Source organism: Dasypus novemcinctus, chromosome 16 (assembly GCF_030445035.2).
Source record: "Dasypus novemcinctus isolate mDasNov1 chromosome 16, mDasNov1.1.hap2, whole genome shotgun sequence".
Lineage (NCBI taxonomy): Eukaryota > Metazoa > Chordata > Mammalia > Cingulata > Dasypodidae > Dasypus > Dasypus novemcinctus.
Genome location: NC_080688.1, coordinates 49221009 through 49247001, shown reverse-complemented (window position 1 = coordinate 49247001; position 25993 = coordinate 49221009). Strand labels below are relative to the sequence as shown.

The window sequence follows — 25993 nt, the reverse complement described above, 5'->3', positions numbered from 1 at the left end:
GACTGATATTAAAGGTAGGCTTAAGGTAGGCTTGAGGTAGGATTTCCTATCTCTGTCATATTACTACTCCTCAGAGCAATGATGATAACATAATGAACAGTAGCATTTATAGAGTGTTTTCTGTGTGTCAAGCACTGTGTTAAATGCTTAAACTATTATATATTAGCTCATTACAGAGATGATGAAACTGAGGTTCAAAGGTGTTAAGAAATTTGCCTAAGATTTCACAGTTAGTTGGTTGGCCAAACTAATGTCCTTAAGTATTACACTCTTAACTCTTCTTCTTTTCTGTATGCTATCTTAATTGGAATCTTGGGAATAGTTGCAAATAACCCCTTTCTTATTATTTCTAAAATGTAGACTTGTGAAACTTACCAGTTGGTTTATTATTAAACTCTGCCCAATAATAAGAGTCAAAATATCTACTGTAAGTTTTATACTAAAAACCAAGTAAAGATCTACCACCCAGATTTACAATATCCAAGTAATTATGACTCAATTAAATATATACATTGATGAAAATATAAGCAATAGGTGGTGTGTGTGTGTGTATATATATAAATATATATATGTCAGGCATACACACAGACTCACACAATGGAATATTATTCATCTATAAAAAGTAATGAAATTCTGATACAAGCTACAACCTGGATGAATCTTGAGGATGTCATGCTGAGTGAAATAAGTCAGCACAAAAAGACAAATATCATATGATTTCACTGATATGAACTATTTAGAATAAGCAAATTTAGAGAGACAAAAAGTAGATTAGAAATCACCAAGGCCTGGGGGAGGGAGAAATGGGACATTATTACTTATAGACACAGAGTTTCTGTTTTGGGGGGGGGGGATAAAAAAGTGTTTGGTAATGGATGGCGGTGACAGCAACACAATATTGTAATTAACGCTACAGAGAACTGTACACTAAAAATGGAGAAGCACTAGAGGAATGAAGGCCATATCTATTAGGGCACAAAGCAAACAGAAGTTGTCTCTTTCAGCCAATATTTGTTGAGATGAAATATGGGCTGAGTTTCTTTAAGGAGGCAGTAGAGTATTAAAACTTAGTTTGGCCAACAAAGATTCTCTTTGAAATCAGATAGTCCCTTCTGCTTCCTAGCCTTCCTCGGTCCTGTTTTACCAGCTGAATTTCCGCATACCATCAAGCTGAAAGCTCATTATACTATAATGCCACGTTCAGATGTCAAAATGAAGAAAAATGATTAAATTTGATGTGATCACAATATGTATCCCTTTGAAAGAAATACAGCTCTAAATTAGCACTTAAAGTTTTACTTAGATTTTTTCCCCCAGAGTTGTCATCCAGAAATATTAAATTATGCCTGATGATAAATTAAGCCAGATGTTTTCCCCTTAGATTGACCCAACCACATTCAGTAGGCACCAAGCCCACAGGAATCCCTTTACTAGTGCAAGGAATGTATAGGAAAAGCTGTTAGCCATCCTGGCATTCAGGTTTAAGATAAAACTAAGCCTGCCATAATGTGCAGAGAATGCAGAAGAGAACAAACATCTGGAAACGCTGTATGTATCCTACTTCAAAGGGGATGTAAAGGTTAAGACATACCAGCTCCATATTAGTGGACACAGAAACAGGAAGATGAGGCTCTGTTCTGTGACTTTAGGAATTCAGAGGTGGACTTGCCTATAATAATTAAAATTAAGTGGCTACACTCCTAAATAATGGCTTACAACTTTGAAGATAAGGAGTTCACTGTGAAAAGCAATGTCTCCTGCAGATCAATTATGCCATAAACATATAATTTAAGAGCTTGTGCATTTACAATTGCAGCTACATTTAAGGAAAGGTTTGGAAGAAAATTCCAGAAAACTTAATGATTTTGAGCTTTTGCTTTATAGAATGGAATAGTTATAGCTGCATGCTAGTGAGTTACAGGGTGAACAAACATTGTTCACCTAGCTTAAAATGCATATGGTCAACACATTCCTTTTGGTATGAAAGTCTGCAGGCTTTCAAGACCAGTTTCTTTTTTTTTCCCCCCTTTTCTTACATGAAGGGATAGGGCTCAATGGGGAGTCCATCAGCTGTCAGAAATTTCTGTATACTATATCCAGAGAAGAGCGGGAACTGGTGGGAAACAGCCCGAGGGTGACTGAGCCCTCAATGGAAGGGAAATGGAGACAGGGATCTCAGACAGATTGGGAAATATAATCCATTAGTGGGGTGCTCCTCTCTACCAGCACTCCTCCAGGCAAAAAAGAGAAAGGGAAAGAGAAAAAAAGAGAGAGATATTATTACAGTGTCTGCTTTCCTCTTCTCAATGGTGTGGAAATCTGGCCATACCTTTTTAATGAAACACAATTTGTCTGGACTTGGGAACTTGAACTCATTTAAAATGTCCAGGTTCTCTTTTTCTCTATCTCCTCAACTATCTTGGAATTCAATCCTTGTTAACCATAACTGTTCCACTCCTGTTAGTTAGAAAACTGTCCTTCTCAACAGGGAGACAGGAGGAAAAGCAATTATTTCAGAAGGTAAAATATAATTATCTTAAGATGGGAATACAGAAGAATTTTTCTGATAATGAATATTCTTTTGTTTACTGCTTTAAAAATATCAAAGCATAAATACTAGAGAGGAATCAAATTAATGTAATTGGAGAAGAAAAAAAGGGACTTAACTTTGTTTGTCTTACCAGACCCACTAAGCATGTAATTATACATTTTAGTGTCCTATAAACGAAGTGAAAAGGTACCCTTTACCTATAAGGAATGTATCTGCCAGGATAGACTGGGATATGCAACAGTAAAAACCAACCCCCAAAGCTTAGCGGATTAAAACAAATGGTTAATTTTCATGCACATGCACATATGTAACCAAGAACCAGGTTGACTGAGGTTCTACCATAACACAGGAAAGAAATAAGGTAAATAGCACATTGATATTTAAAATCTTCAGGCTAAAGGTAGCAAAACAATTCCTGTGTACATGCCTAACTTCAAGAGAACAAAGAAGTAATCTTACCATATGCCTCTAAAAGGAGGAAAAATGAAGAAAATGTGCACCAACCTTTCGACTATAAGGATATCCAGTTGCCCATGTATTAAAGACAGAGAAAGTTTTTTCAGTAGCGTAGTGATAAACAATCTTTCCTCCTGTAGATTCTATCCACCACCATTATGCACAAATGCACACACACACGATATTATAACAAAATACTAAGTTTTATTAAAGTCTCACTGTTTGTTTCTCCACTACCCATTCTTGTGAATGACACCTTTTATGTTTAGAGTTTCTTCTAAAGTGCCTACCACTATTTACCAGTACCAAGCAAGTAAAAGAAAATTTCATGAAAAGATGGGTTATATTTAGGAAGTAGACTGGACTAATTAAGAAAGGACCTCATTCTCCACTGCAGCTTTTAACAAATGAAAAATACGTTTAACTTTCAGGAGACTTGCATTTCCCTCCAGGAAGCTGAGATCAGTAAATAGTGAATTGTAAAAAAAAAAGCAGAAGCAATAGAAGATCAAAAGGTAATATAATATATGTATTTACTCATTGATTTTTTTCCCTTGCTGATAGTTCATCTATTGCTATTTAGTTACTGGAATTTAGCTTGTGAGGATATCATTAGCTAAAGCATGACAAGACAGATATATAAAAACGGGGAAAAGTATGAGATAACATTTTTGTTTATGTCTATCTCTTTATCTCAAGCCCACATTAAAATCCCGGCAGATCTGGACAGTTTTTCTCTTTATGGACAGTAGCACTTTTGCCACAAAAAAAAAAAAAAACAACACAAAAACACTAACCCTCTCAGTATTATCCACCTTCATCCAAAGTAAAAACATATGGATATATTTCCACATGGCTGAAGAAAAAAAGGGGGAAGAGAATACGAAATTTTCTGAAACACTCTCTTAGTTTCATTAAGGCTCCAAGAAATTACAAGTGTTATTAGATCCATGAATAAGAAATTACAGAGATAAGGCTGCAAGGTCCACAGAATTCTACGTGAAATAGAGTCATGATCTGATGCTGACTATCTGAATATTTAGAGACATGAGGATTTAATCTATGTACAAGAAAATTTTGCACTTCTGCTAAACATCCTCTAATGATGATCAATTGTTGAAAGAAAAATGGCATTTTAGACAGAGAACAAAATATTTCTCTACATCTAGAAAGTACCTCGGGGCTTCATCCAGAAATATATATTTTAGCGAGATAAGACCTAAGTAGTACTCAGATCCTGAACTGTGCTAAACTTTGTTATAAATATTACATATAAACTATTCACATACAATTCTAAAAAGAAAAACTAGTCTGTGTGGAAATAGAACAAAAATCCTCTATGACAACTTCTAGCCTTTAAATCAGAAAAGTACATTTCAGTGAAAACAGAACCAAAGAAATCTGAGAATGTTTGCAATGGCTACCTGAGTTTTAATATTTTATTAATATAAAACAAATATCATAAAAATAATCCCAGAAAGAATACATGAGAAAACACATATAGTAATGTAGTTCAAGGTTTGGAGCTCTAAAAATGGGTGAACATTGATTTGAAGTATTGCTCCACTACTTACTAGCTGAGCAAGTTAATTCACCCTTTCTGCAGCAAAAGCAATGGTATTTATAATTTGATTTCCCAACATAGTTCCCACTTGCTTTTTAATGGTAGTTTTGAGTAATTTCCCTCTGCTCTACATAATGCTTCTGTGACAAACAATCCCTTTACCTGACCCTGGCCATTGCTATCAATGCAATAATTTGGGCACATCAGCCAAGCAAAACCAAGTGGGGTTTTCTCTGGGATTGACACTTATTTTTTTCCCAAAAAAGAGAGAGATACTCATTATGCTGCTGTGGCTAAGTTTGGAGGATACAGGTCTGTGTTCAGTGACTATCTTGCCCAAACTTGGACAAAACCATGCTGCCAGTACAAAAACAAGGAGAAATAATCAAGGCAAAACACAGAAAGCAAATACCTTTTTTGATGATATTGATGACATTCTCTAAGTCTCTACACATCTATTCATAACTGAAGTCCACCCCTGGACTTTTTTTGCTTAAACTAGTTTGAGTTAAATTTATGTCACTTGTAACTAAAAGCAACTCAACTAACAGACTCTCTAAATCTCAATTTCTTCATTTTAATAATGTGGATAATATCACAATATGTCTCCTAGGTTTGCTCTTAGGATTATGTGACAGATTTCATATAAAAAGTTTAATGCAGTGTGAGGCATATTAGTACTCAATAAGAGTTAGTTCATATAGGCCATTATTTTTAATTAGTGATAAAGATGGTACAGTGCTCTTGCAATAATACTATTTTATGATAATTGATATACTAAGACTATTCCATCACTAAATCAGATTTCAGTGCACTCGGTACAGGGAGGCTATGACAACAGGTTTATGAATATTTTATTTGCATGAATAAAGGAAGATTATTTACTTTGCAAACATTTCCAATCTGTGTTATAATCACTGTACTAAATAATTCTTCTATTGGTTTGGAAGTCATAGCAAAGCCTTTAGAAATCATCAGGGTACTTCATTAAAACCAAGCACAAAAGAATATTATTTTTATGTTACTTAATTTCTACTATGATGCACAACTTTAAATTTACAGAGGCAAAGTGTATTCGTGCCTTAGGGTTTGCTTTTTTATTTAAAATGTGATTTCCCAAAGGTCATGATCCATATCTTACTTCACACACATGGCACCCAATATCTTGGTAGAAACTGAATATTTTCCACTGCTATTAATTATGGTGTGTATCAAATTATTATTTCAATGTAATGAAAGTATCAATAGTGGGCTGACAACAGACTAGACAGCCTAGATGAAAGGGACAAATTCTTAAAAACACACAAACTACCTACACTAACTCAAGAAGAAATGGAAGATCTTTTCATTAATAAAGAATAAAGACATTGAATTAGTCATTAAAAATCTCCCAACAAAGACAAATCCAAGACCTGACGGCCTCACAAGGAAACTTTACCAAATATTCCAAGAAGAATTAACATTCATCCTGCTCCAATTCTTCCCAAAAAATTGAAGGGGGGATAACACTCCATAAAACAAGGCCAACATCACCATTATACCAAAGCCTGATAGAAGTACAAGAAAAGAAAATTAAAGACCAATATTCCATCTATGAATATAGATGGAAAACCCTCAACAAAATGCTAGCAAAACAAACCCAAGAGCACATTAAATTATATACCATGATTAAGTGGGATTTATCACAGTTATGCAAGAGCAGTTAAACATAAGAAAAACAATTTATGGAATATACTACATTAACAGAACAAAGGAAAATCCATGATCATCTCAATTCATTCAGAAAAGACAAAATCCAGTACCCTTTGTTGATTTAAAAAAAAAAAAAGGAATAGCAGGAAACCTCTTCAACATGATAAAGGGCAAATATGAAAATCTCACAGAAAAAATCATACTTAATGGTGAAAGACTGAAAGTTTGAAAGTTTCCCCTCTAACACCAGGAACAAGACAAGGATGCCCACTGTCACCATTGTTATTCAACATTGTGCTGGTAGTTATAACCAGAGCAATTAGGCAAGAAAATGAAATAAAAGGCATCTAAACTGGGAAGGAAGAAGTAAAATGTTTTCTATTTGCAGATGACATGATCCCATATCCAGAAAATTCTGAAAAATTCACAACAAACCTACTACAGCTAATAAATAAATTCATCAAAGTGGTAGAGTACAAGATCAACACCCAGAAATAAGTAGTGTTTCTATATACTGGTAATGAAATACTGGAAGACAATAGCAATAAAAATGCATTTATAAGGTCAAATATCTAAGAATATATGTACACAAGGACATAAAGGACTTACATGCAGAAAAATATAAAACATTGCTAAAAGAAACCAAAGACCTAAATAAATGGAAGACATCCCATGTTCATGGATTGGAAGATAAATATTGTTAGGATGTCAATTATACCCAAAATGATTAACAAATTTCATGCAATCCCAATTAAAATTCCAATATCTTTCTTTGCATACATGAAAAAAACAATCATCAAATACATATGGAAGGGTACGGAGCCCCGAACAGCCAAAACTATTTTGAAGAAGAACAAACCTGGAAGACTCACACTTTCCAATCTTAATACTTATTACAAAGCCACAGTAATCAAATCAGCATTCTACTGGCATAAGGAAGGAAATATATAAACCAATGGAACAGAACTGAGAGTTCTGAAATCAGTCCTCACATTTAAGGCCAACTGATTTTTGACAAGAATGGCAAGTCCACTCAATTGAGAAAGAACAGTTTCTTCAACCAATGATGTTGGGAAAATTGGATGTCCATGTGAAAAGAAATGAAGGTGTACCACTGCATTCTACCATATATAAAAATTAACTCAAATGGATCAAAGACCTAAATTCAAGAATAAGAACTACAAAACTCCTAGAAGAAAACACAGGGAAGTATCATTATGACATTTTGTTAGGCAGTGGTTTCTTCACCTATATATCCAAAGCACAAGCAACAACAAAGAAATAACTAATGTGACCTCATTACAATTAAAATTTCTGTGCATCAAAGAACTTTATCATGAAAGTAAAATAACCCACACAATGGGAGAAAATATTTGGAAATCACACATCCAATAAAAGGATTTAATATTCAGAATATAGAAAGTCTACAATTCAACAATAAAAAGACAAACAACCCAATTTAAAAATGGGCAAAGGTTTTGAATAAACATTTCTGCAAAGAAGATATGCAAATGGCTAAAAATTACATGAAAATATGCTTACTATCATTAGCCATTTGAGAAATACAAATAAAAATGACAATGAGATACCATTTAACACCCACTAGAATGGCTACTCTTAAAACAAAACAAAACTAAACAAACAAACAAAAAAAACCCAGAAAATTAGAATTGTTGGAGAGGATGCAGAGAAATAAGAATATCCATTCATATTTGGAGGGAATGTAAAATGATGCAGCCATTGTGAAGACAGTTGGGCAGTTCTTCAGAAAGTTAATTATAGAGTTGCTATATGACCCAGCAAGCCCACTTCTAGGTATATACCCAAAGAATTGAAAGCAGGGTGCAAACAGATATTTGCACACCAATATTTGCAGTGTTATTATTAACAATTTCCAAAAGATGGAAGCAACCCAATGTCCCTCAACTGATGAATGGATAAATAAAATGTAGTATATATACACCATGGAATATTATTCAGCTGTAAAAAGGAATGAAGTTCTGATACATTTGACAATATGGATGAACCCTGAAGACTTCATGTTGAGTGAAATAAGCCAGACACCAAAGGACAAATATTATGTCACCCCACTGATAATAAGAATTAGCAGATTCTTAGAAACTATAATTTAGGTTACCATGAACTGGGGTGGAAGAAGGGAATGGGGAGTTAATGCCTACCTTGTATAGAATTTCTGTTTGGCATAATGGATGGCAGTAATGGTAGCACAGCATTGCAAATATAATTAATAGCAGTGAATTACATATTTTATTGTGGTTATAAGGGGAAATCTTACGCTGTATATATGTTACTAGAATAAAAGTGTTTTGTTTTGTTTTTTAATTCATAGGACTGTACAACAGTGAACCCTAAAGTAAATCATGTACTATAGTTAATAGTCTAATTATTAAAATGTTCTTTCATCAATTATAATGAATGTACCAAACAAATGCAAGGTGTTAATAATAGTAATAGGATGACAGGCGGCGGACTTGGCCCAGTGGTCAGGCCGTCCGTCTACCACATGGGAGGTCCGCGGTTCAAACCCCGGGCCTCCTTGACCCGTGTGGAGCTGGCCCATGCGCAGTGCTGATGCGCGCAAGGAGTGCCCTGCCATGCAGGGGTGTCCGCCGCATAGGGGAGGCCCACACACAAGGAGTGCGTCCCGTAAAGAGAGCTGCCCAGCGCAAAAGAAAGTGCAGCCTGCCCAAGAATGGTGCCGCACACACGGAGAACTGACACAAGATGATGCAACAAAAAGAAACACAGATTCCCGTGCCACTGACAACAACAGACGCGGACAAAAGACGACGCAGCAAATAGACACAGAGAACAGACAACCAGGGTAGGGGGGAAGGGGAGAGAAATAAACAAATAAATCTTTAAAAATAATAATAATAATAGGATGACATATGGGAACTATGTATTTTATGCATGATTTTTTGTAAACATACAACTTCTCTAATTAAAAAAGGAGAAAAAAATAGTGGGCTGCAAATAAGCACAGACTTTCCTAATCAACTAGTTATCTATCTGATTCTTGGAAAATGTGATGCCTTCTCTGGATTCAGCAATGAGAAACAGAAATTAATCGAGAGGACATAAATTTAGGGAGAAGTTGCTCTCCATTTTTATAGCTCTTTCCAACTTTTAAATACTTGGCTCTAACAGCTCTCCTGAAAAATCGTCTTGGACTAATTCATTCAACTCAACAACAATCAGCACCAAGTTAAAATGAGGCAGTACATTAGGCATTAGGCCCTTGGGAAACAACTGTAAAAGCAAATGGCAAATTATAATATGTTGTCCCAGGTACAAAATGCTTTGGGAACAGACAAAGGCTTCCCAAAGGAAGCTGAAATCTGAAGGGGACCCAGGAATTTATCATATGAAGAGAAGAATAAGAGTGAGGAGAAAGGGTGCTACAAATAGAAGGAATAGCATATACAAAGGTAAGGCAAAATATGAAAGGCTGTGATAAATTCAATGATCTGAGAGTACTTTAATATGGCTGGAGTTTAGAATGTCTGTACCAGGAGAATCAAGCAATGGGACAGGAGAAGCCTACAGAGAGATCTAAAGGGGTCTTGAAACAAAAGGGACTGTACTCTGAGAATAAGAAGAAGCCGTTAAAAGAGTTTTGTTTTTTGTTGTTTTTTTTTTAAAAAGAAGTATTCTGGATAGTCTCTATGAACTCCTCCAGATACACTGTTTATCTTTCTCTACCTAGGCCTGTGCCCCAGGAGACTGACATCTAAGAATTTCCTTAACAGAGATCCCCTGTCCTCTAGATTCTGGATGGGTTGATGCAATAGGTGGCAGCAACTGGAGAGCAGAAAACGGAAGGAGCGAGGAGTCAGAGTACTGACGGCCCTCCATCGCATAGACAAGGGCTGGCTATTGCTACAGTTCACTGCCTAAGCCCTGGATACTTGCAGCAACCACCCTCTACCCTTCCTGATATTTCTTGCTTCCTGATTTTACTAACCCTGAAGGGCCTCACTATCTCTGGTTCTTTTCTTTTACTGCATCCTAATTTTCTTCAATCACCCCTTTCAGATAATATCCATCTGTTTCCTGCTGAGACTAGGATGAACTCAAGGGAGTACCATGAACTGGATTTACCTTGAAGTAAGTAGTTGTGGATGAAATAAGGAGAATGAATGGAGGCAAGTCTAGAGTCAAAAACACTAGTGAGAAAGTTATTGCAGCAACTTGAGAAGATAGAAACAACCAGATGCTAACAATAACCAGCATGAGAGGGTTTCCAACTACAAATGAATATGTCATAGCTTTCACTGAAAAGTCAAGGAAAAGAGAAATGCTGGGAGAAGGTGGTGAAGAACTGAAGTCTTCCATTTTATACTGGTTGATTTCATTATTGCTCTAATAAGTGCATATAGAGATGCATTTAATTCCCTTCAGGTATTGAAGGGTCCATATACATCTGCTCACCACTCCCTAGGAATTAAGGTACAATCATGGAATCTAGAGTCTGCCAATTGTACACTTCTGCCCACAAATCTGAATCTTGAGATGGGATACAAAGATAGTGCAGGTTATATACATGCTCATGGCACATTGGCAGCAATGGCAGCATCCTGTGTCTTCCCTGAGTCACAGTTGATACCATTAATAAAGATAGTGGTGTCCATGGTGACATCTCAACTAGACTATTACTGTAGCATGGCTTGCCTGTGAGCCCCCAAGGGTTCCTGCTCATTTCCAAAGCCTGGTTCTCCAGAGATTTCCCCATGATTATATGACTACTTTATATATTCCAAAACTCCTTTTCTAGCTAAATAAGCCAGAGGTGTTCTCTGTTGCATGTCCCAATACATTCATCTCTGAACCCTGCTCAGTATTAGGGGAGTCTTTTCCCCATTGTTTGTAAATTAAAGCATTTATAACCTCTAATCTAAATGTGACAGATGTACTAGATAGATGCAGAAGGTACCCTTAGAAGACCTCAGAGAGTTCATGGTCAGGCAGGGATACAATGAAATAAGTTCTAATTAACAACACAATTAAAATTTTTAAAGGCATAAAAGGGGAAAAATTAGTTATACTCTTAAATATCAAGTAGAATAAAGATAGATCCACCCACAAACATAAACATTTGAGACAGAGCATTACAACTGCTAACTTCAAGGATAAAAAGAACATGTAACAACCATCATATACAAAAATAACAATGCCTCCAAAAAATAACAAATTCACAGCAGACTTTTCATCATAATTCTTTTTTTTAAAAAAGATTTATGTATTTATTCCCCCTTCCCTTGTTTTACCCTCACTGTCTGCCTTCTATGTTCATTCACTGTGTGTTCTTCTGTGTCTGCTTGTCTTCTCTTTAGGTGGCACCAGGAACCGATCCTGGGACATTTCAGAGTGGGAGAGTAGTGCTCAATCTCTTATGCCACCTCAGCTCCCTAGTCTGCTGTGTCTCTTATTGTCTCTTCTCTGTGTCTCTTTTTCTTGCATCATCTTGCTGTGCCAGCTTTCTGCATGGGCTAGCACTCTTGCGCGGGCTAGCACCCTTGTGCAGGCCACCTTGCCTTCACCAGGAGGCCTGGACATCGAACCCTGGACCTCCTATATGGCTTGAGTTACATCCGCTTCCCTACATTACAGCTCTTGATGAAGGAAAACAACAGGTATCTATTTCCAAAGTACTGAGAGTAAATAACTATTAACCTAAACTTTTATAACCAACTAAATTATCATTCAAAGGTGAGAGCAACTAGAAGTCTCTGAAGTATCTTATAATTGCATGTATATCTATAAGGATCATAAATAAAAACTCCATAAAAATATTTAAAAGGGGATAGCAAAGCAACATTATTTTAGACATCTAAAGACAAAGAGTATTAATATCAGAAACCTTTTATTAAAAAAAAAAAAAGCTGTTAAAGAAAGAAGGGGGAGTGGGGAGTAGGATACAAGAAATAAAGTTGAGCACAGAAAATATAAAATATGTTGATAAATTTAATTAACTATTGATTGTTAAATATAACTAGCTTGTATTTTACAGAGAATACAAAATAAATTTAAGGCTGTAGAGAGTAGCTACAAGAAGAGAGGGTTGGTATGGTAAATAATGAAGAGTGCATGCTAAATTCTGCACCCCATTAAAAAGAACAATCATATACCACTTAAAAATGTTTCCTATTTTGAAAAGAGCATTCCATAATCTGATGGATTTTAACTTGAAAGTAAGCAAAAGAGTTTTAAAGCAGAGAAATGATTCTATAATACGTTTATAGAAAGAGAGAATCAGTAAGCAAGATGATTTGGAAAAGAGATTAGAGAAAAAACTAACTGGAAGACTGGAATCAGGTAAATTGTAATGAATGAAAAGAGAGTGAGCTAAATTTGTGCTATATTTAGGAAAGAGGATTTCCCACTCTCCACTGAAACCTTGTGTTTAGGTATACATAAATAAGTTCCTCCTGGGCAGGAATGTTGTCACAGTCTTTTTCATGTGCCCAATGTTTGACACATTCATGGGAGGTGTCCAATAAATGCTTAATTGAACTGGGTAACTCCTTCGGAAATATCCATAATACACAGAGATGGTGACTACAATTCTGAATCAGGGAAAATCAAGTCTGGAATTCTTATCATGGGAGACTTGCCACCCAGGGTGGGTGAGACTGCCCAAGAAGAGGAGGCAATGAGAATAAAAAGGAAGGGGTAGGTAGGACCCAGAGCATATCAACACTAAAGAGGCAAGTTAGAGAAGGGGACCCTGAAAGGAACAGTAAGAAGAGAGATAGGAAGAGATTATAAAGACGCTAGATACATTCTTAAATGAATAGCTAGGATTGATTTAAAAGAGAGACAAATAATTTTGCAGAAAGGATTTAAAAAATGCATTATGACAATTTCTGATAGTAAAGTTTTCAACAATATTTTAACATTTCTATGAAGGAGGATTTTCTTATAAATACTTCTTAAAATAAGAGATTTTGTGCTTCTTTTGGAGGCGGGGGAAGCAGAGGGTTAGAGAGACTGATGGTCCACACAGCAAGGTATGGTACCTTCCTCTACTTAGTTCTGCAGTCATGTCAACAATGTTTTGACATATTACAAATTTCACATACAGATATTTTTTTTTTTGGCATTAAAAAAACTAAGAAGAATAACAGCCTGTATCATGTTTTCTCTATGGCTCAGCAGGAAAAAACAAGCTTAAAGATCCTACCTCATTTCCTAATTTCTTGAAAATATTATAATAGGTTCTAATAAAATCTTGGAAATGCCATCTGTCTTCTGAAGGTAAAGGAAGTCCATTCTGTTCTCTTATTTTAAGGCATAGGCAATATATTCAGAAATCAACAGCTGCATAACAAATGAAAAATGGAACATTTGCAAAAACAAAACAAAACAAAAAACCCACAAATACCAACTTCAGAGTTATTCTGTCAGTGGGGAAATGTATTCTCCGAAATAATTATCCAGTTTATTCTGTATTAATTTATGCTAAGGATATGCAAAATAAATCCATGGCAAATAAATCTATCATAAATTAAATTATACAGCTACATACTTTCAAAATCTTACCATTTTTAAGCATGTCCACTAAGTATAAGTTGTACTACCTTGGAGAATTCCTCGGGTTCCAAAATTTGCACCAAAACTAAGTCCTTGGATGTCACTTAAGTCATGTATTTCAGAATATTAAGGTCAATGTTCTGACAAGCCCTTTGGCTCTAACCCCAGGACATGAAATTGCCTTAAAACGACAAAAGAATGTGTCAGAAGGCTACATGTCAATCAACCAGGAGAAGTGCCTATTCCCAATTTAGTGTTGTCAGTTGCTGACATTAAAACCTGCAACAGTTAATTGTCAGTACTTCAAGTGGGAATATTAAGGGAAGAGAGAGGTAGGTGTCTAAGTTCAAGCCGATAAAGCTGTTAATTGCTACCCTTTTATGTAGATTTGTTTAATAATGAAAACAATGTGGCTAATCATATAATGTTACTATTTGTTCTCCAAGAGCTCTTCAAGGAAAGTTGGAGTCAGGGCTAGATTTCAGCAGCTACCAACTGTGCAGGGACAAAAGCAGAACAATCAAGGCACTCAGTGCTGGCAAATATCTGAAAGTGGTTCTATACAGATGCCCCTCATCAGGACCCTATCAGGAAGGAGGCAGGATCTGCTACGAACAACAGTTGGGGGGTGGGGGGCAGGTGAAATAAATAAGCAAATAAAAAACTTCATGCAGAATTTTTTTAATACTAAATAAGAAAAATAAAAATCAGGCAATCTAAAATACAGGGAATAAGTCTGATAAAGGCTCAAACCCTCCTTATGCCTCAACAAAACCAATCGTTAACTATACATCAATTAGAATGCTCTTAATATTTTTTAAAACTCAGAAGGCCAGCAAAGCATTAAAAAAAGAGTCTGTGGACTCAGACCATCAGACTCAGTCTGGCTTTACTTATTGTAGGCACAATGGTGGTACTGGGCAAGTCATTAAACCACACTCAGAGGCCAAGTTCCTGAAATAATCACAGCTGCCTACTGATCTCATGAGAGTGTTTTAGAGAACAAATGGAGTACTCCCTAAACACTTCTACAAATGGAATGTATATCACTTACTGATTTTTACTTTGCCTCATTTGGTAAAGGACATGCAACAGAATAAGGCTGTATTTTTAGAAAAAAAATATATTTTTAACAATTTTGTTTTCAGACTCATTAGTACCAAGCAATGGAAGCATCAGAGACATCCCCAGACCACTGGTGTTCTTTCTATTACTGTACAAACATATATTATTATAAGGGATATTCATTTGATTTAGTTTTTGTTTTAATTCCCCTATCACTACCACTTACTCCACCAGCTCCATGCTACCACTTCTAAGATCCAACTACTGGGAAGCAGATGTGGCTCAAGTGACTGGGCTCCAGGTTACCATATGGGAGGTCCAGGGTTCGATTCCCAGCCTACTGGTGAATGCAAGCCGGGGAGCCGGCCCACACGGGGAGCCGGCCTAAGCAGAAACCTGGTTGAGCAAAATGACACAACAGAAGGAGATGCAGAGGAGAGATAGTAAGAGACGTAGCAGACCAGGGAGTAAAGTGGTGCAAGAGCTTGAGCACCTCTCTCCCACTCCAGAAGTTCCCAGGATCAGTTCCTGGTGCCACCTAAAGAAAAGACAAGCAGACACAGAAGAACACAGAGTGAATCGACACAGGGAGCAGACAATGGTGGGGGCAGGAGGGGGGCATTAAATAAATAAATAAATCTTTTTAAAAAAAATCCAACTACCTTAAGATGACTTCAAATCCCTCCCCAATCTGTTCACAATCTAATTTTCAGGATCATCTCCAGAACCTATGCCCTCAAGTCTTCTGTTATTTTTAGACCTGCCTGTCCATGATCCAAACCCATACTGCTCTTGCTTGACACTGCATCTTTGCCCGTGGCATTCTATCTCCTCACAATGTTCTTCTCTTGTTACCTGTTTAATCTTACTCATATTTCAAGACCAAACCAAGTTTCACCTAATCCATTAGGCTTCCACAATCACCACACACCACACAGCTTCTCCCTTGGGTAAATCTGTAAACTGCCACCTGTTTGATCATTCATTTGGCACCTACACATGGTGTTTGTCCAGTTTTTTTCATCTCCTCTACTCAACTGCACTATCCTTGAGTACACATCTTTGCATTGTCCTAGTATTTGAACCCTGTATGCTGTAGACCTCAGAACATTTAGGAACCATTTCACATTTTCAAGGCACTTCAGTGTTGTACAAAACTATTAAATTATCACAAGTCAAAGTTAATAATTTTATAAACTAGCTTTACTATGATAAAATTCCTGAGAGGTATAATCTACAAGTCTAAAAGTCAAAGTACGCCAAAAGACACCATTGCTGTTAGCAAGAAGATTATCTGGTACCAAAGAATTTGTCAAAAGAAGAGAAATACTTCAGAAAGGAGCAGTTTCTAAAATTCCCTTTCATATCAGCAGGAAATAAAAAATTAACCACCTAAACGCTAGGGCTAAGTTCACCTTTCCTATTATTTCACACTCATTTTTTCTAACATAAAACTCATTTTTTCCCTAGATATGCATAGAGTTCACTATACTCATTTCTATATTGCAAGCTGACAATTTAGGTTTTATATCTGAAAACACAGAGACAATGCTGCCTGTAGATCACGGAAAACAGCCGAGGGAAACCAATTAAAATGAAAGTGTTATGAAAATCAAACTCCATTTGTTTGCACAATTTATTAGCCAGGTTGTGACCCACTAAGCGCAGCTGCATTTTACTCATGTGCAACTTCTAGCTGACTCCCAAATTACAAGTCTAAATTTTCTCAACTGTTAAGGTCCTGATCAAAACGTACAATCCAATCACCATTACCATTCTTGTCAGTCCTGAAAAATTACACTGACTTTTTAAAAATATAAAGAGAGACCTGAGGCAAGGCAGCCAGTAAATTAGCAATTAGGAATTATTTTCTATTTTAATAGCTACCAATATTCATCCTTATTTTACAGCAACCCTAACAGTTTATTTCAAATGTAATGCATTATGCAAAAGATTCTTAACTGTGCAAAAAGATTCACACAGATTTGCTTTAATTAATAAATCCTCCCACACTTAATTTTTAATACAATTAGCAAAAATTCAATTTATTTAAAACCTCCAGTAACCCTGCTGTGCATAAAGGGATTTGTGCCTGTTTTCACCCAACAAAGAGACAACTTTGCCATTTAAAAAAAAAAATGTTTTTCCCAAAGGTCACCTTGAACTATAACAATTTAAAAAAATAAAAACAGACTGATATTCATCATTATCTGTGTGACTATATCTAAACTAGAAGCAAATAAATCAGCCACGTTACCAAGCACAAAGCTATGGAAGGTTGTTAAGATTTATTTTCAGGTGCCAGTGAGACTAAACAAAGATAGCAAGAAATAAAACAAATAGAAGGAAACTCAGAAAACGAATTAATACATTGAACCCTGCTCTTCAAAGCAGCATTCCAGATAGAACAAAGTGATGAAACTATCAAAAAGCACTTCTCAAGGCAACAGCATTTTTGCATGTCAAAAAAAAAAAAAAAAGAGTTAACCTAGAATAAATATAGAAATAACAGTATGGTCTGTGTTAAGCCAGTAACAAAGAAACCCCTCAGTGCAGTAAAACAAAGTCCTGTCAAATCCCCATTTTTTTTACAAAGAAGCATGAAGATCCTTTCACAATGGTTTAAACTGTATTTATAGTAACAGAGTGAAGACTTGAGATAAAAGTCAAAGGGATTAAAGTCAAAGCCCCAGCTCGACATGAGTTATGGTTTTGATTTTTATTCTTATTGTGGTCTACAAATATTAAGACAGAAGATACTTCCATGTGATTGTGGGATCCTCTGAGACTCTACAACCTTAGAAGAGCAGATAAAACAGATGAAAATGCATCTGGTTTGGGAGCAGACTCCATATTAAATAGCAATGCGCAAAGTAACAACCACAAATGCAGAAGGCCGTGGGGGAGGGGAGGAGGCTAAAAACTGAAATTCTGCAACTGATGAAGGGTAGAAAGTAAAAAAAAGAAAATAGATGGGGTACTACTATTTTAAAAAGACAGCCTGAGTTTCTGAAAATACATGGAAACTACATCATCATTCCTTCTTTTGTAAGCTGTGCAGGCCTACCACATACAAACACAACATACTTCTAGGAGGAAAATGGTAGAGCTTGCAATAGCTGCAAAGTCTGAAACAAAATCTCTGGAGGTACAACTCAAAGTGCACAGATAAGGAGACCTTATACTTTTCTCACAAAGAAGAAAACAAAATTTCTCTTGTCAACTGGAAGTTCTTCCTCTAGAAAAAACAATTCTTCCATATATTTTTTCTTAAAAATGAATGCAAAGCTACATTTAAACATAAGCTTTAGATTACAGCTCAAAAAAAAAATCTATTTTGCATTTCCTTTCCCAAGACATGCTCTCTTTCAAGAAAACCTACACATACACAACACACTCCAGAAGGTTTTACATACACTGTATGGGTTGGAAGGTTATTATTATTAATTTGAGCATTCTCTCTTTAGGTCATATATTTCAAGAACCCCATACTGAGTGGCATATCTTTGACCCATCCTGAATTCTTAATTTAAAAAATTAGACACCTAGTTGAAAAATTGGTGGAGAAAAGGTTAAAAGTCTTAAATAATGACAAAACTCAGCAGGAGCATTTTAAAATTTGGAATGACAGTATTTCTATCACGGAAATGCTAAAAAGACATTACATTTTGTAAACTAAAACTATCAATTACAAGAGTCAAAACATTCTATCATGCAAGTTTGGAAGAGAGTTTTAAATCCACATGTACTCATATAATCATAAAGAAAACATGAAAAAAATGGCACTATTATCCAAATGGATCAATTTCTCTTTTATTCACAAAATAAGTTTAGAATTATAAGTCACTTTTACAAATGGTATTTCTGAAAAAACACAATTACTTACAATTATTCAGTATTTTCTTTCAACTCTCACATTTTGAACGCAACACATTTGTACAACTACCAGGGGAAAAATAACTTGATCCAAATTGAAAAATTACCATAACTACTAGTCCAATATGTCTGGTTAAAATAGAGACATCTGGTCTATCATTAATTCTTTTGTGTGGATGACTCCTAGAGTGTCTTTTCCCATCAATGAACTTTGCAATAGAAAAATTCTACTTTAACAAAAGAAGACGATGACTTAGAAACATATTTCAAGATGGATCAATAGAGATATACTATCATTAGATCAAATAACAAAGCACAGTACTTTCAAGCATAGTAACATAATGGTTGAATACGAATAAATGGCTAGCCTTAAATTCCATCAGAATAATGTCACTTATTAAATAATTCTCTGCAGGCAGGCATGGCTAATCCATGAATCATTATTTTAAAATATTTATAAATCAACTCATTGTTCACTTGTTTAAAATACATACACTGAAGCTCTCTAATACGAATTGATTGCCACTCCAAGAAACCTGAATAATGCATTTTCAGGAGCTTTACACACCCCCACACAATTCTGAATTAATGGCCGAGCAAACAATAAGTAATGTACTATGCTCTAGCAAAAACTCAGCGAGAACATCAATCTGGCATCTACTTAACACTTACTGCTTACTTCTCACATATTCCCCAGGAAGTAAGTTGCCCTTGCCAGATGCAGTTCATTAGAGAACGACTATCACCTGCCCATTCATCTGCAGAGAGTGATTTAGCGATTAACACCACCACAGATAAGGGGAGAAATGATAACACAGCGCTACAAAATAAAGAGATGAGGTAAAGGGGTCTGGACACTCCTGCTACCAATAACTAGATTGCAATTAAAAAGGAGTTTTGTCACTTCCTTACCGAGCAATAGGGCCAATTATCTAAAACCCTTTGCTAGAATCCAGAGACATACCAGCAAGGCCCTTCAACCAAACTCAGATAATTACTTTTGACAAATGTTCTCCAAGAGCATAACATAGTTGCTTAAAGCTTTAAAAAAAAAAAATAAATAAAATAAAATAAAATGACCCTAGTTATAGGAAAGCTGTCTTTATAAAGTCAGCCCTCTAACATGTCCTCGGGTCTTTTTTTTCCCTGCTGCATGCAGTCTGCTCTCTTTTGGCCAATTTATAACAGAGAGTAAGTTGGTGAATAAATATTTAATTTTATGCAGCCGAATCCCTGAAAGGCTCAGCTTCAAATGTAATGCCTTGCATTCCCGTGAGACACACTGTACAGAAATATCCTTTCACACACACACACAAAAAAATCCGTTTACAGCTGTCCTTTAAAAGAAGGGGGGGAAAACACACATACATACACACGCATCAAACCAAAGACGACGACGCCCCTCTGCCAACCAGCATTTCTATAGAGACATTCTTTCGATGATTAAAACGTAAGCTCCGAAAGGTTAAAGAAAACCAGCCAAGTAACACCGCCCACGAACCCAGTAAAACACCTAGCTGTACACTCTTTAATAACCTCCCACTACAAATGACACTGACCCAACTTCACCAAACACACACACACAGACACCGACACACTCACAAATCGCACACACGTGTACAGAATGTACACACAAACATCGAGCAGAGCACAATACCTAGAAACACAAACGAACCGGATCCACACAAAACATGCACGTATCAATGTGCATCTCTAATGCACACGACACGGCACACAGACACGCAACGACCTACCCCACATGCATACGCCCCACAAGTCCGTATCGGACACACACCGTACATGCACGTGTAAAATGTATGAACTCACAAACGCCGAACATACACACACACAGACCGTGCACAGAGAGTTATTGATGAAATTCCGGGGGGTGGGGGGCCGGGAGGGAGTGGTAATTGCCACACAAAGGTCTCCGGAGCGGCAGAGAGGGAAGTAGAGCGGGACCGAGCGCTGGCAGATCCACCCGAGGATAAGGCACAGCCGAGCCCGGAGCGCGAAGTACCGGGAGAAGTGTCCCGGGCGGTCCCGGGAGCGGCCGGCGCGGGGCTCCCCGAGATAATCGCTGCGCCCCTCCGCGCGCGCACGCACACACACGGGGCCCCTGGGCAAGCCCACTCCCGCGGAATAACAAAGAGCAGGAGCCCGGCGAGCCGGCGGCGGCTCGGGCTGGAAGTGGCCGTCTCCGGCGCCCCGGGCCGGCGCGGGGCGAGCTGCGGGGCCGGCGGGACGCGCGGGCGGCGGGCGGCGGGCGGGGGGCGGTACGTACCAGGCGGGCAGCCTCGGCCCAGGTGCGGTCCTTCTTCTTCCTCTTGTCTTTCATGTTTGCATCTCATTGATGGTTCTGATGATGACGTGGGGGATTCCACGGGGTGCTCGGGGTTCGGGCGCGGAGACAATGACCCAGTGACCCGGTGACCCGCACTCGCTCCGCGGGGGGAGGCGCGCGGGCGGCGGCGAGGGCGGCGGCGGCGGGTGGGAGGGATGGAGCGCGGGGGTGGGGTGCGCGGGTGGGGGCGCGGCGGCGGCGGCGCGCGGCGGGCGGGCCGGGGGCGGGGGCGGGGGCGGGGGCGGCGGCGGGCCCGGGGCCGGGGCGGGGGCGGAGCCGGCCGGGCTCGCTCGCGCGGGGCTCGCGCTGCGCCGCCGCCGCCGCCGCGGCCGGCGCGGTGACAGCTCCGGGGAAGCTCCGCTCGGCCCCGCTCACACAATACACTCTGACGTCACGGGGAATGGCGACGCGGCCGCACACTCGCCGCGCTCACACTCGCCCTCTCGCGCGCGCACACCCGCGCACACTCGCCGCGCGTCCCCACTCCAGCCACGCCCTGAGGCCCCCGCGGGAGCCCCCTCCGCTCTACCCACCCCCCAAAACCCACGGGGTGCTACTCTGGCGTGCAGGCCGTGAGTCTTTGGCTCCGTTAGGGCCGAAAACCGGGGTCACGGCGGCCCTAGAACTTGGGGACGAGTCCATCCCGCAACTCGACGCCTCTGTCCTACGCGCGCCCAGTCACCCTCACAAACACACGCACAACCCACATCCCCACTACTCTCCTCTGAGGGACTCTTTAACCCGGTTAAAGGGTTTCTGCTTGACTCCTTGGATTCCCGGAGCCGGTTACAAAACCAGCCTCTTCTGATACAGAATTAATAATGAACGTGAAACTTGACACAAGGTTGAGCCACCTACGTCATCTTACACAATGCAAGACGAAAAGAGCCGTGGCCGCGGATCGCTAATGCAGTGCCGTGCAGTAACACTAATTATTTTTAAGTAGCGTACAGTCATCGTTGTGTAACAAAGTAGATCCATATGTAAATACTGCCCAGTCGATGCTTGAATATGTAAATTATTTTATAATTACTAGGTACAAGATGCATGAAGAGTTGGATTGTTAACCTTATTAGCAAACTACCAAAATAAATAATATCATAAAGCTTATTGTAGCCTTTCCAACTTCTTAAATCGTTGGTGAACTATTTAGATCAATAAATGTATTATTAGGCAGAGAAAGAAATGGCTCTATGACTTTATTTATGTGTGGTTTTATCTTGAGTATCTAAAAAACAAAAGGGCACTCACCCTGGATTAGTTATCTAAAGTTAGTTACTTCCTGGATATAATATTAATAGTATGCAAATAGTAGTTTTGTTTTTTTAATGTTATCACATTTTCCCCTCTTCTATACAAAAGAGAATACGAAACTCAAAATGTTATATTGGGGAAGCGGATTTGGCTCAAATGATAGGGCCTCCACCTACCTACCTGGGTTCAAACCCAGGGCCTCCTGACCCCTGTAGTGAGCTGGCCCACGAACAGTGCTAATGCGTGCAAAGAGTATCCTGTCACTCAGGGGTGTCTCCTGTGTTGGGGAACCCCATGTGCAAGGAGTGCGCCCCTCAAGGAGAGCCACCCTGTGCAAAAAAAAAGTGCAGCCTGTCCAGGAGTGGCGCTACACACACACAACTGACACAGCAAGATGACACAATAAAAAGAGACACAGATTCCTGGTGCTGCTAACAGGAATGCAGGCGGACACAGAACACATAGGAATGGACACAGAGAGAACACAACGGGGTGTTGGGGGGGGTTAAAATAAAAATCTTTTTAAAAAACGTTATATCCAAGTTTTCTTGCCAAATCAGTTGAGAACTGAACCCAAATCTTTTAAAACGAATTCCATATTGTTTCTACTATTCTTTACTGCAGTACTTAAAAATATTCATATCTAAGAAATGAACATCTACATTTAATAAAAGACACATGTCTAAGCATGGGAAAAATTATAGTAAGGTGATGCCTTTTAAGGACATTGTCAAATGATTGTAGTAATAGATATGTTTGATCTCCAAAATTGATTACACTAATCATTTTTTAATATTTGTTTTATTAATTCATTAGAGTAAAAATTAAAGATATAGCAAAAGATTATCTCTGGTCATCTGTTCCTTCCTTCCTTTTTTCCTTCCTCCTTCCTTTTTCCCCCCCTCCCCTACCCGTCTCTTTCTTTCTTTCAATGAATTTAGAGGACACATTGAAGTTATCCCTAGGGGAAAGTTTTACCCATGCAATGTGCATAACTCTGTCCAGGTGTATTATATTTTTACTTTGCATTTGAAATATATTAAATATGAATCACATTCACATCTGCTTTTATTTTAAAGAATTCTCTTTATGGATAAAGTAATCGATGTGTTTTTATTATATTTTCTAAGACTTTTTTTCTACTCAGAAATATGTATTTTACACAATAATTTGTTGTTTTCTGTGAAATAGAGCTTAATAAGAAGTTTTGGAGCCAGCCAAAGGAAAACATACATATTTAATTGCTTCATAGAAAGGCCAAGTTCTGATTATTAAAGAATAGAAAATGCATTGTCCCCTTAAGCAGATGTAAATTGAAGGTAAAAATAACAACAAAAAACAAACGAAACGGTTGCTTATGCACTCCTTGTCTGACTGAAGCCAAATATAAATAACCAATATTATGAACTGGCTTTTGGATTTTACCCCTATCCTACTTTTGTGTACTTAAATATAAATAGCTCATAACATGTAAGGCTGGTTAAAGATCTGGTGAATATTCTGTACCAAAATAATAGGTATATCATAGCACACCAGAGTGGAGGTAGGCATCATTCCAGAGCTGCTATAGTTGTTGTATTCCTTTTTTTTTTTTTTTAACATTTACCTAGGTTCATTCAGCCATGCTTTTCTTTATGACTCACTCATTCTCTTATGAATATTTGTCTATATGGGGGAGGGGGGAAGGAATATATGAATCAAATACAGATCTTTTATAGTTTGGTAAATTACATGGATATCTTTTTTTTTTTTAAAGGTTAAAAATAATAAACTTCCTAAGAAATGTACTGTGTACTAATAGAATTATGTAAAATTATAAGTAAAAATTCTCAGCTGGGGAGATTAAAGAAGGCTTTAAGGAAGAGATATCCTTTGAAAGAAGACTTTAGGGATGGGTACGATTTGAACATTCAAATTGGGAGACTAGAGAGATGCTTTTCCAAACAGAAGTCTAGGAAAATCAGGATAATTAGGGAAAAGTTCCAGCAGATAAGATCACATGTATTTCAAGAACTCTTCCCTCAAATGGAGAGGAACAATAACCCAAATAGACCAGTTTCCAGTTAAAACTGCCCCCATAAATTCTTCCTTTTCAAAGAGCCCATCCCAAGTATACTGCCGTGGGGGAGCTCCGTGGTGTAATTGGCATGTAGCAGCACCTTCTCTGCATTCCTCTGCTCCCTTCATTTCCATTCTTGCCATGAGATTCCGAATTCAACAACTCTTGTTGTGCATGGCCCCCATTCATCACTAGCAGCAGATCTTTTCATCTCCTGGAATAGTTTTTTGTTTTGTTTTGTTTTGTTCTTAAGAATTGTTACACGTTTAACAACTGAAAAATGCTCAATAGAGATTAAACCCAATCAGTAATAAATGTCAATTTATGTAAGATTAAATTGAGGTGACTGTGTAATGGAAAAGGGTTAAAGATAATATGAGAAACCAATAACAAGCATAGAGATATTTTAAAATGTGGCAACAGGGGTCCTGGTGTCATGATTGAGGTCCCTCAGGGGATACAGGATTTCACCATGGAGCCTACTCAAAGAATTAACCAAATATTGGAAAATTTCGGGGTTTCAGGCAGGAATAAAGGGCTGGGTTGTTCTTAGCATTCAGAGCCTCTGTGTATTAACACATAACTGCCATCCCACATGTCCACTGCATGAAGTCAGAATGAATGGAAATATTTCCCACCTCTCTCACACACACATTCGCCAGCATGCACACACAGGGGAGAAGGTGAGGTAGAGAAGAGCTAGTGAAGGATGGGGAGAGTAGAGGGAGGCAAGCACTGCAGGGGAGAGGGAAGAGGTGTTAGGTGGTCCTGATGACCATGCAACCAGGTTTTTATTTTTGAAATATATTCACTATGCATAAGCTTGGGATCTCTGAATTCTACAAATAAGGACACTTGATAATCTTATTTTTCTTAAACATCCTTATTTAACCATCAGTGAGGGTATAAATAGCTTGGAAATTCCTTGCTTCCCTGGTCCATTGAAGAATTCATAGAATATCCAGCTACAAACAAATTACTTGTAATCTAGAGTACAATGAATATTTGCTAAGTGAAAAATGATTGAAAATTTGTAAATTAACCTCTTTTATTGTGAACATAGTACAATTCCAGGAAATCAATATGTATTTCCATTTTTTTCTACCCTTAAGAGCAAAATTTTTTATCTTGTATTTCACTGAGAGCTTCAGGAATAATATAAAACGAAGTGAAATAAAGCAAATATTAGCATTATTTGTCATGTTTAGTTAGATATTACTGAGTGGTGCTCCTAAGGAAGGGCTAATGAATTTTTATCATGTCTCTTACTTCAATCCTATATGCCCTATGTAATATACTTCTCAAGTCTTTCAATATATCCATTTAAAATCAGTTTAGACTAGTACTATAACATTAGCTGCACTATAGGAAGATACACTTAGGTGTTTTAATAATATTATCTGAGATTATTCTTACCTAAAGTAGTGACCATTATCCAACCAGGAAATCAGTATGTTCATGTGATCATTTTTTTTACTTGAAATATGTACCTTAATATTTTAAGATTTCAATATACTTTGAATTATGGAGATACATGGAGCTAAAAAATAACCATGGAATTTCATATCTCCAAAA

At 37.8% G+C, this 25993-nt stretch overlaps 1 protein-coding gene across 1 annotated transcript in view; it reads right to left on the bottom strand.

Moving 5' to 3' along the window:
• Positions 1-21131, bottom strand: part of ASXL3 (ASXL transcriptional regulator 3) — a 186424-nt gene extending 165293 nt beyond the window's left edge. Inside the window, exon 1 of the mRNA XM_004472558.4 lies at positions 21046-21131. Within this exon, the coding sequence (XP_004472615.3) occupies positions 21046-21099 (54 nt within the window). The 5' untranslated portion in view covers positions 21100-21131. The remainder of the gene's footprint in view (positions 1-21045) is intronic.
• Positions 21132-25993: the final 4862 nt, after the last annotated feature.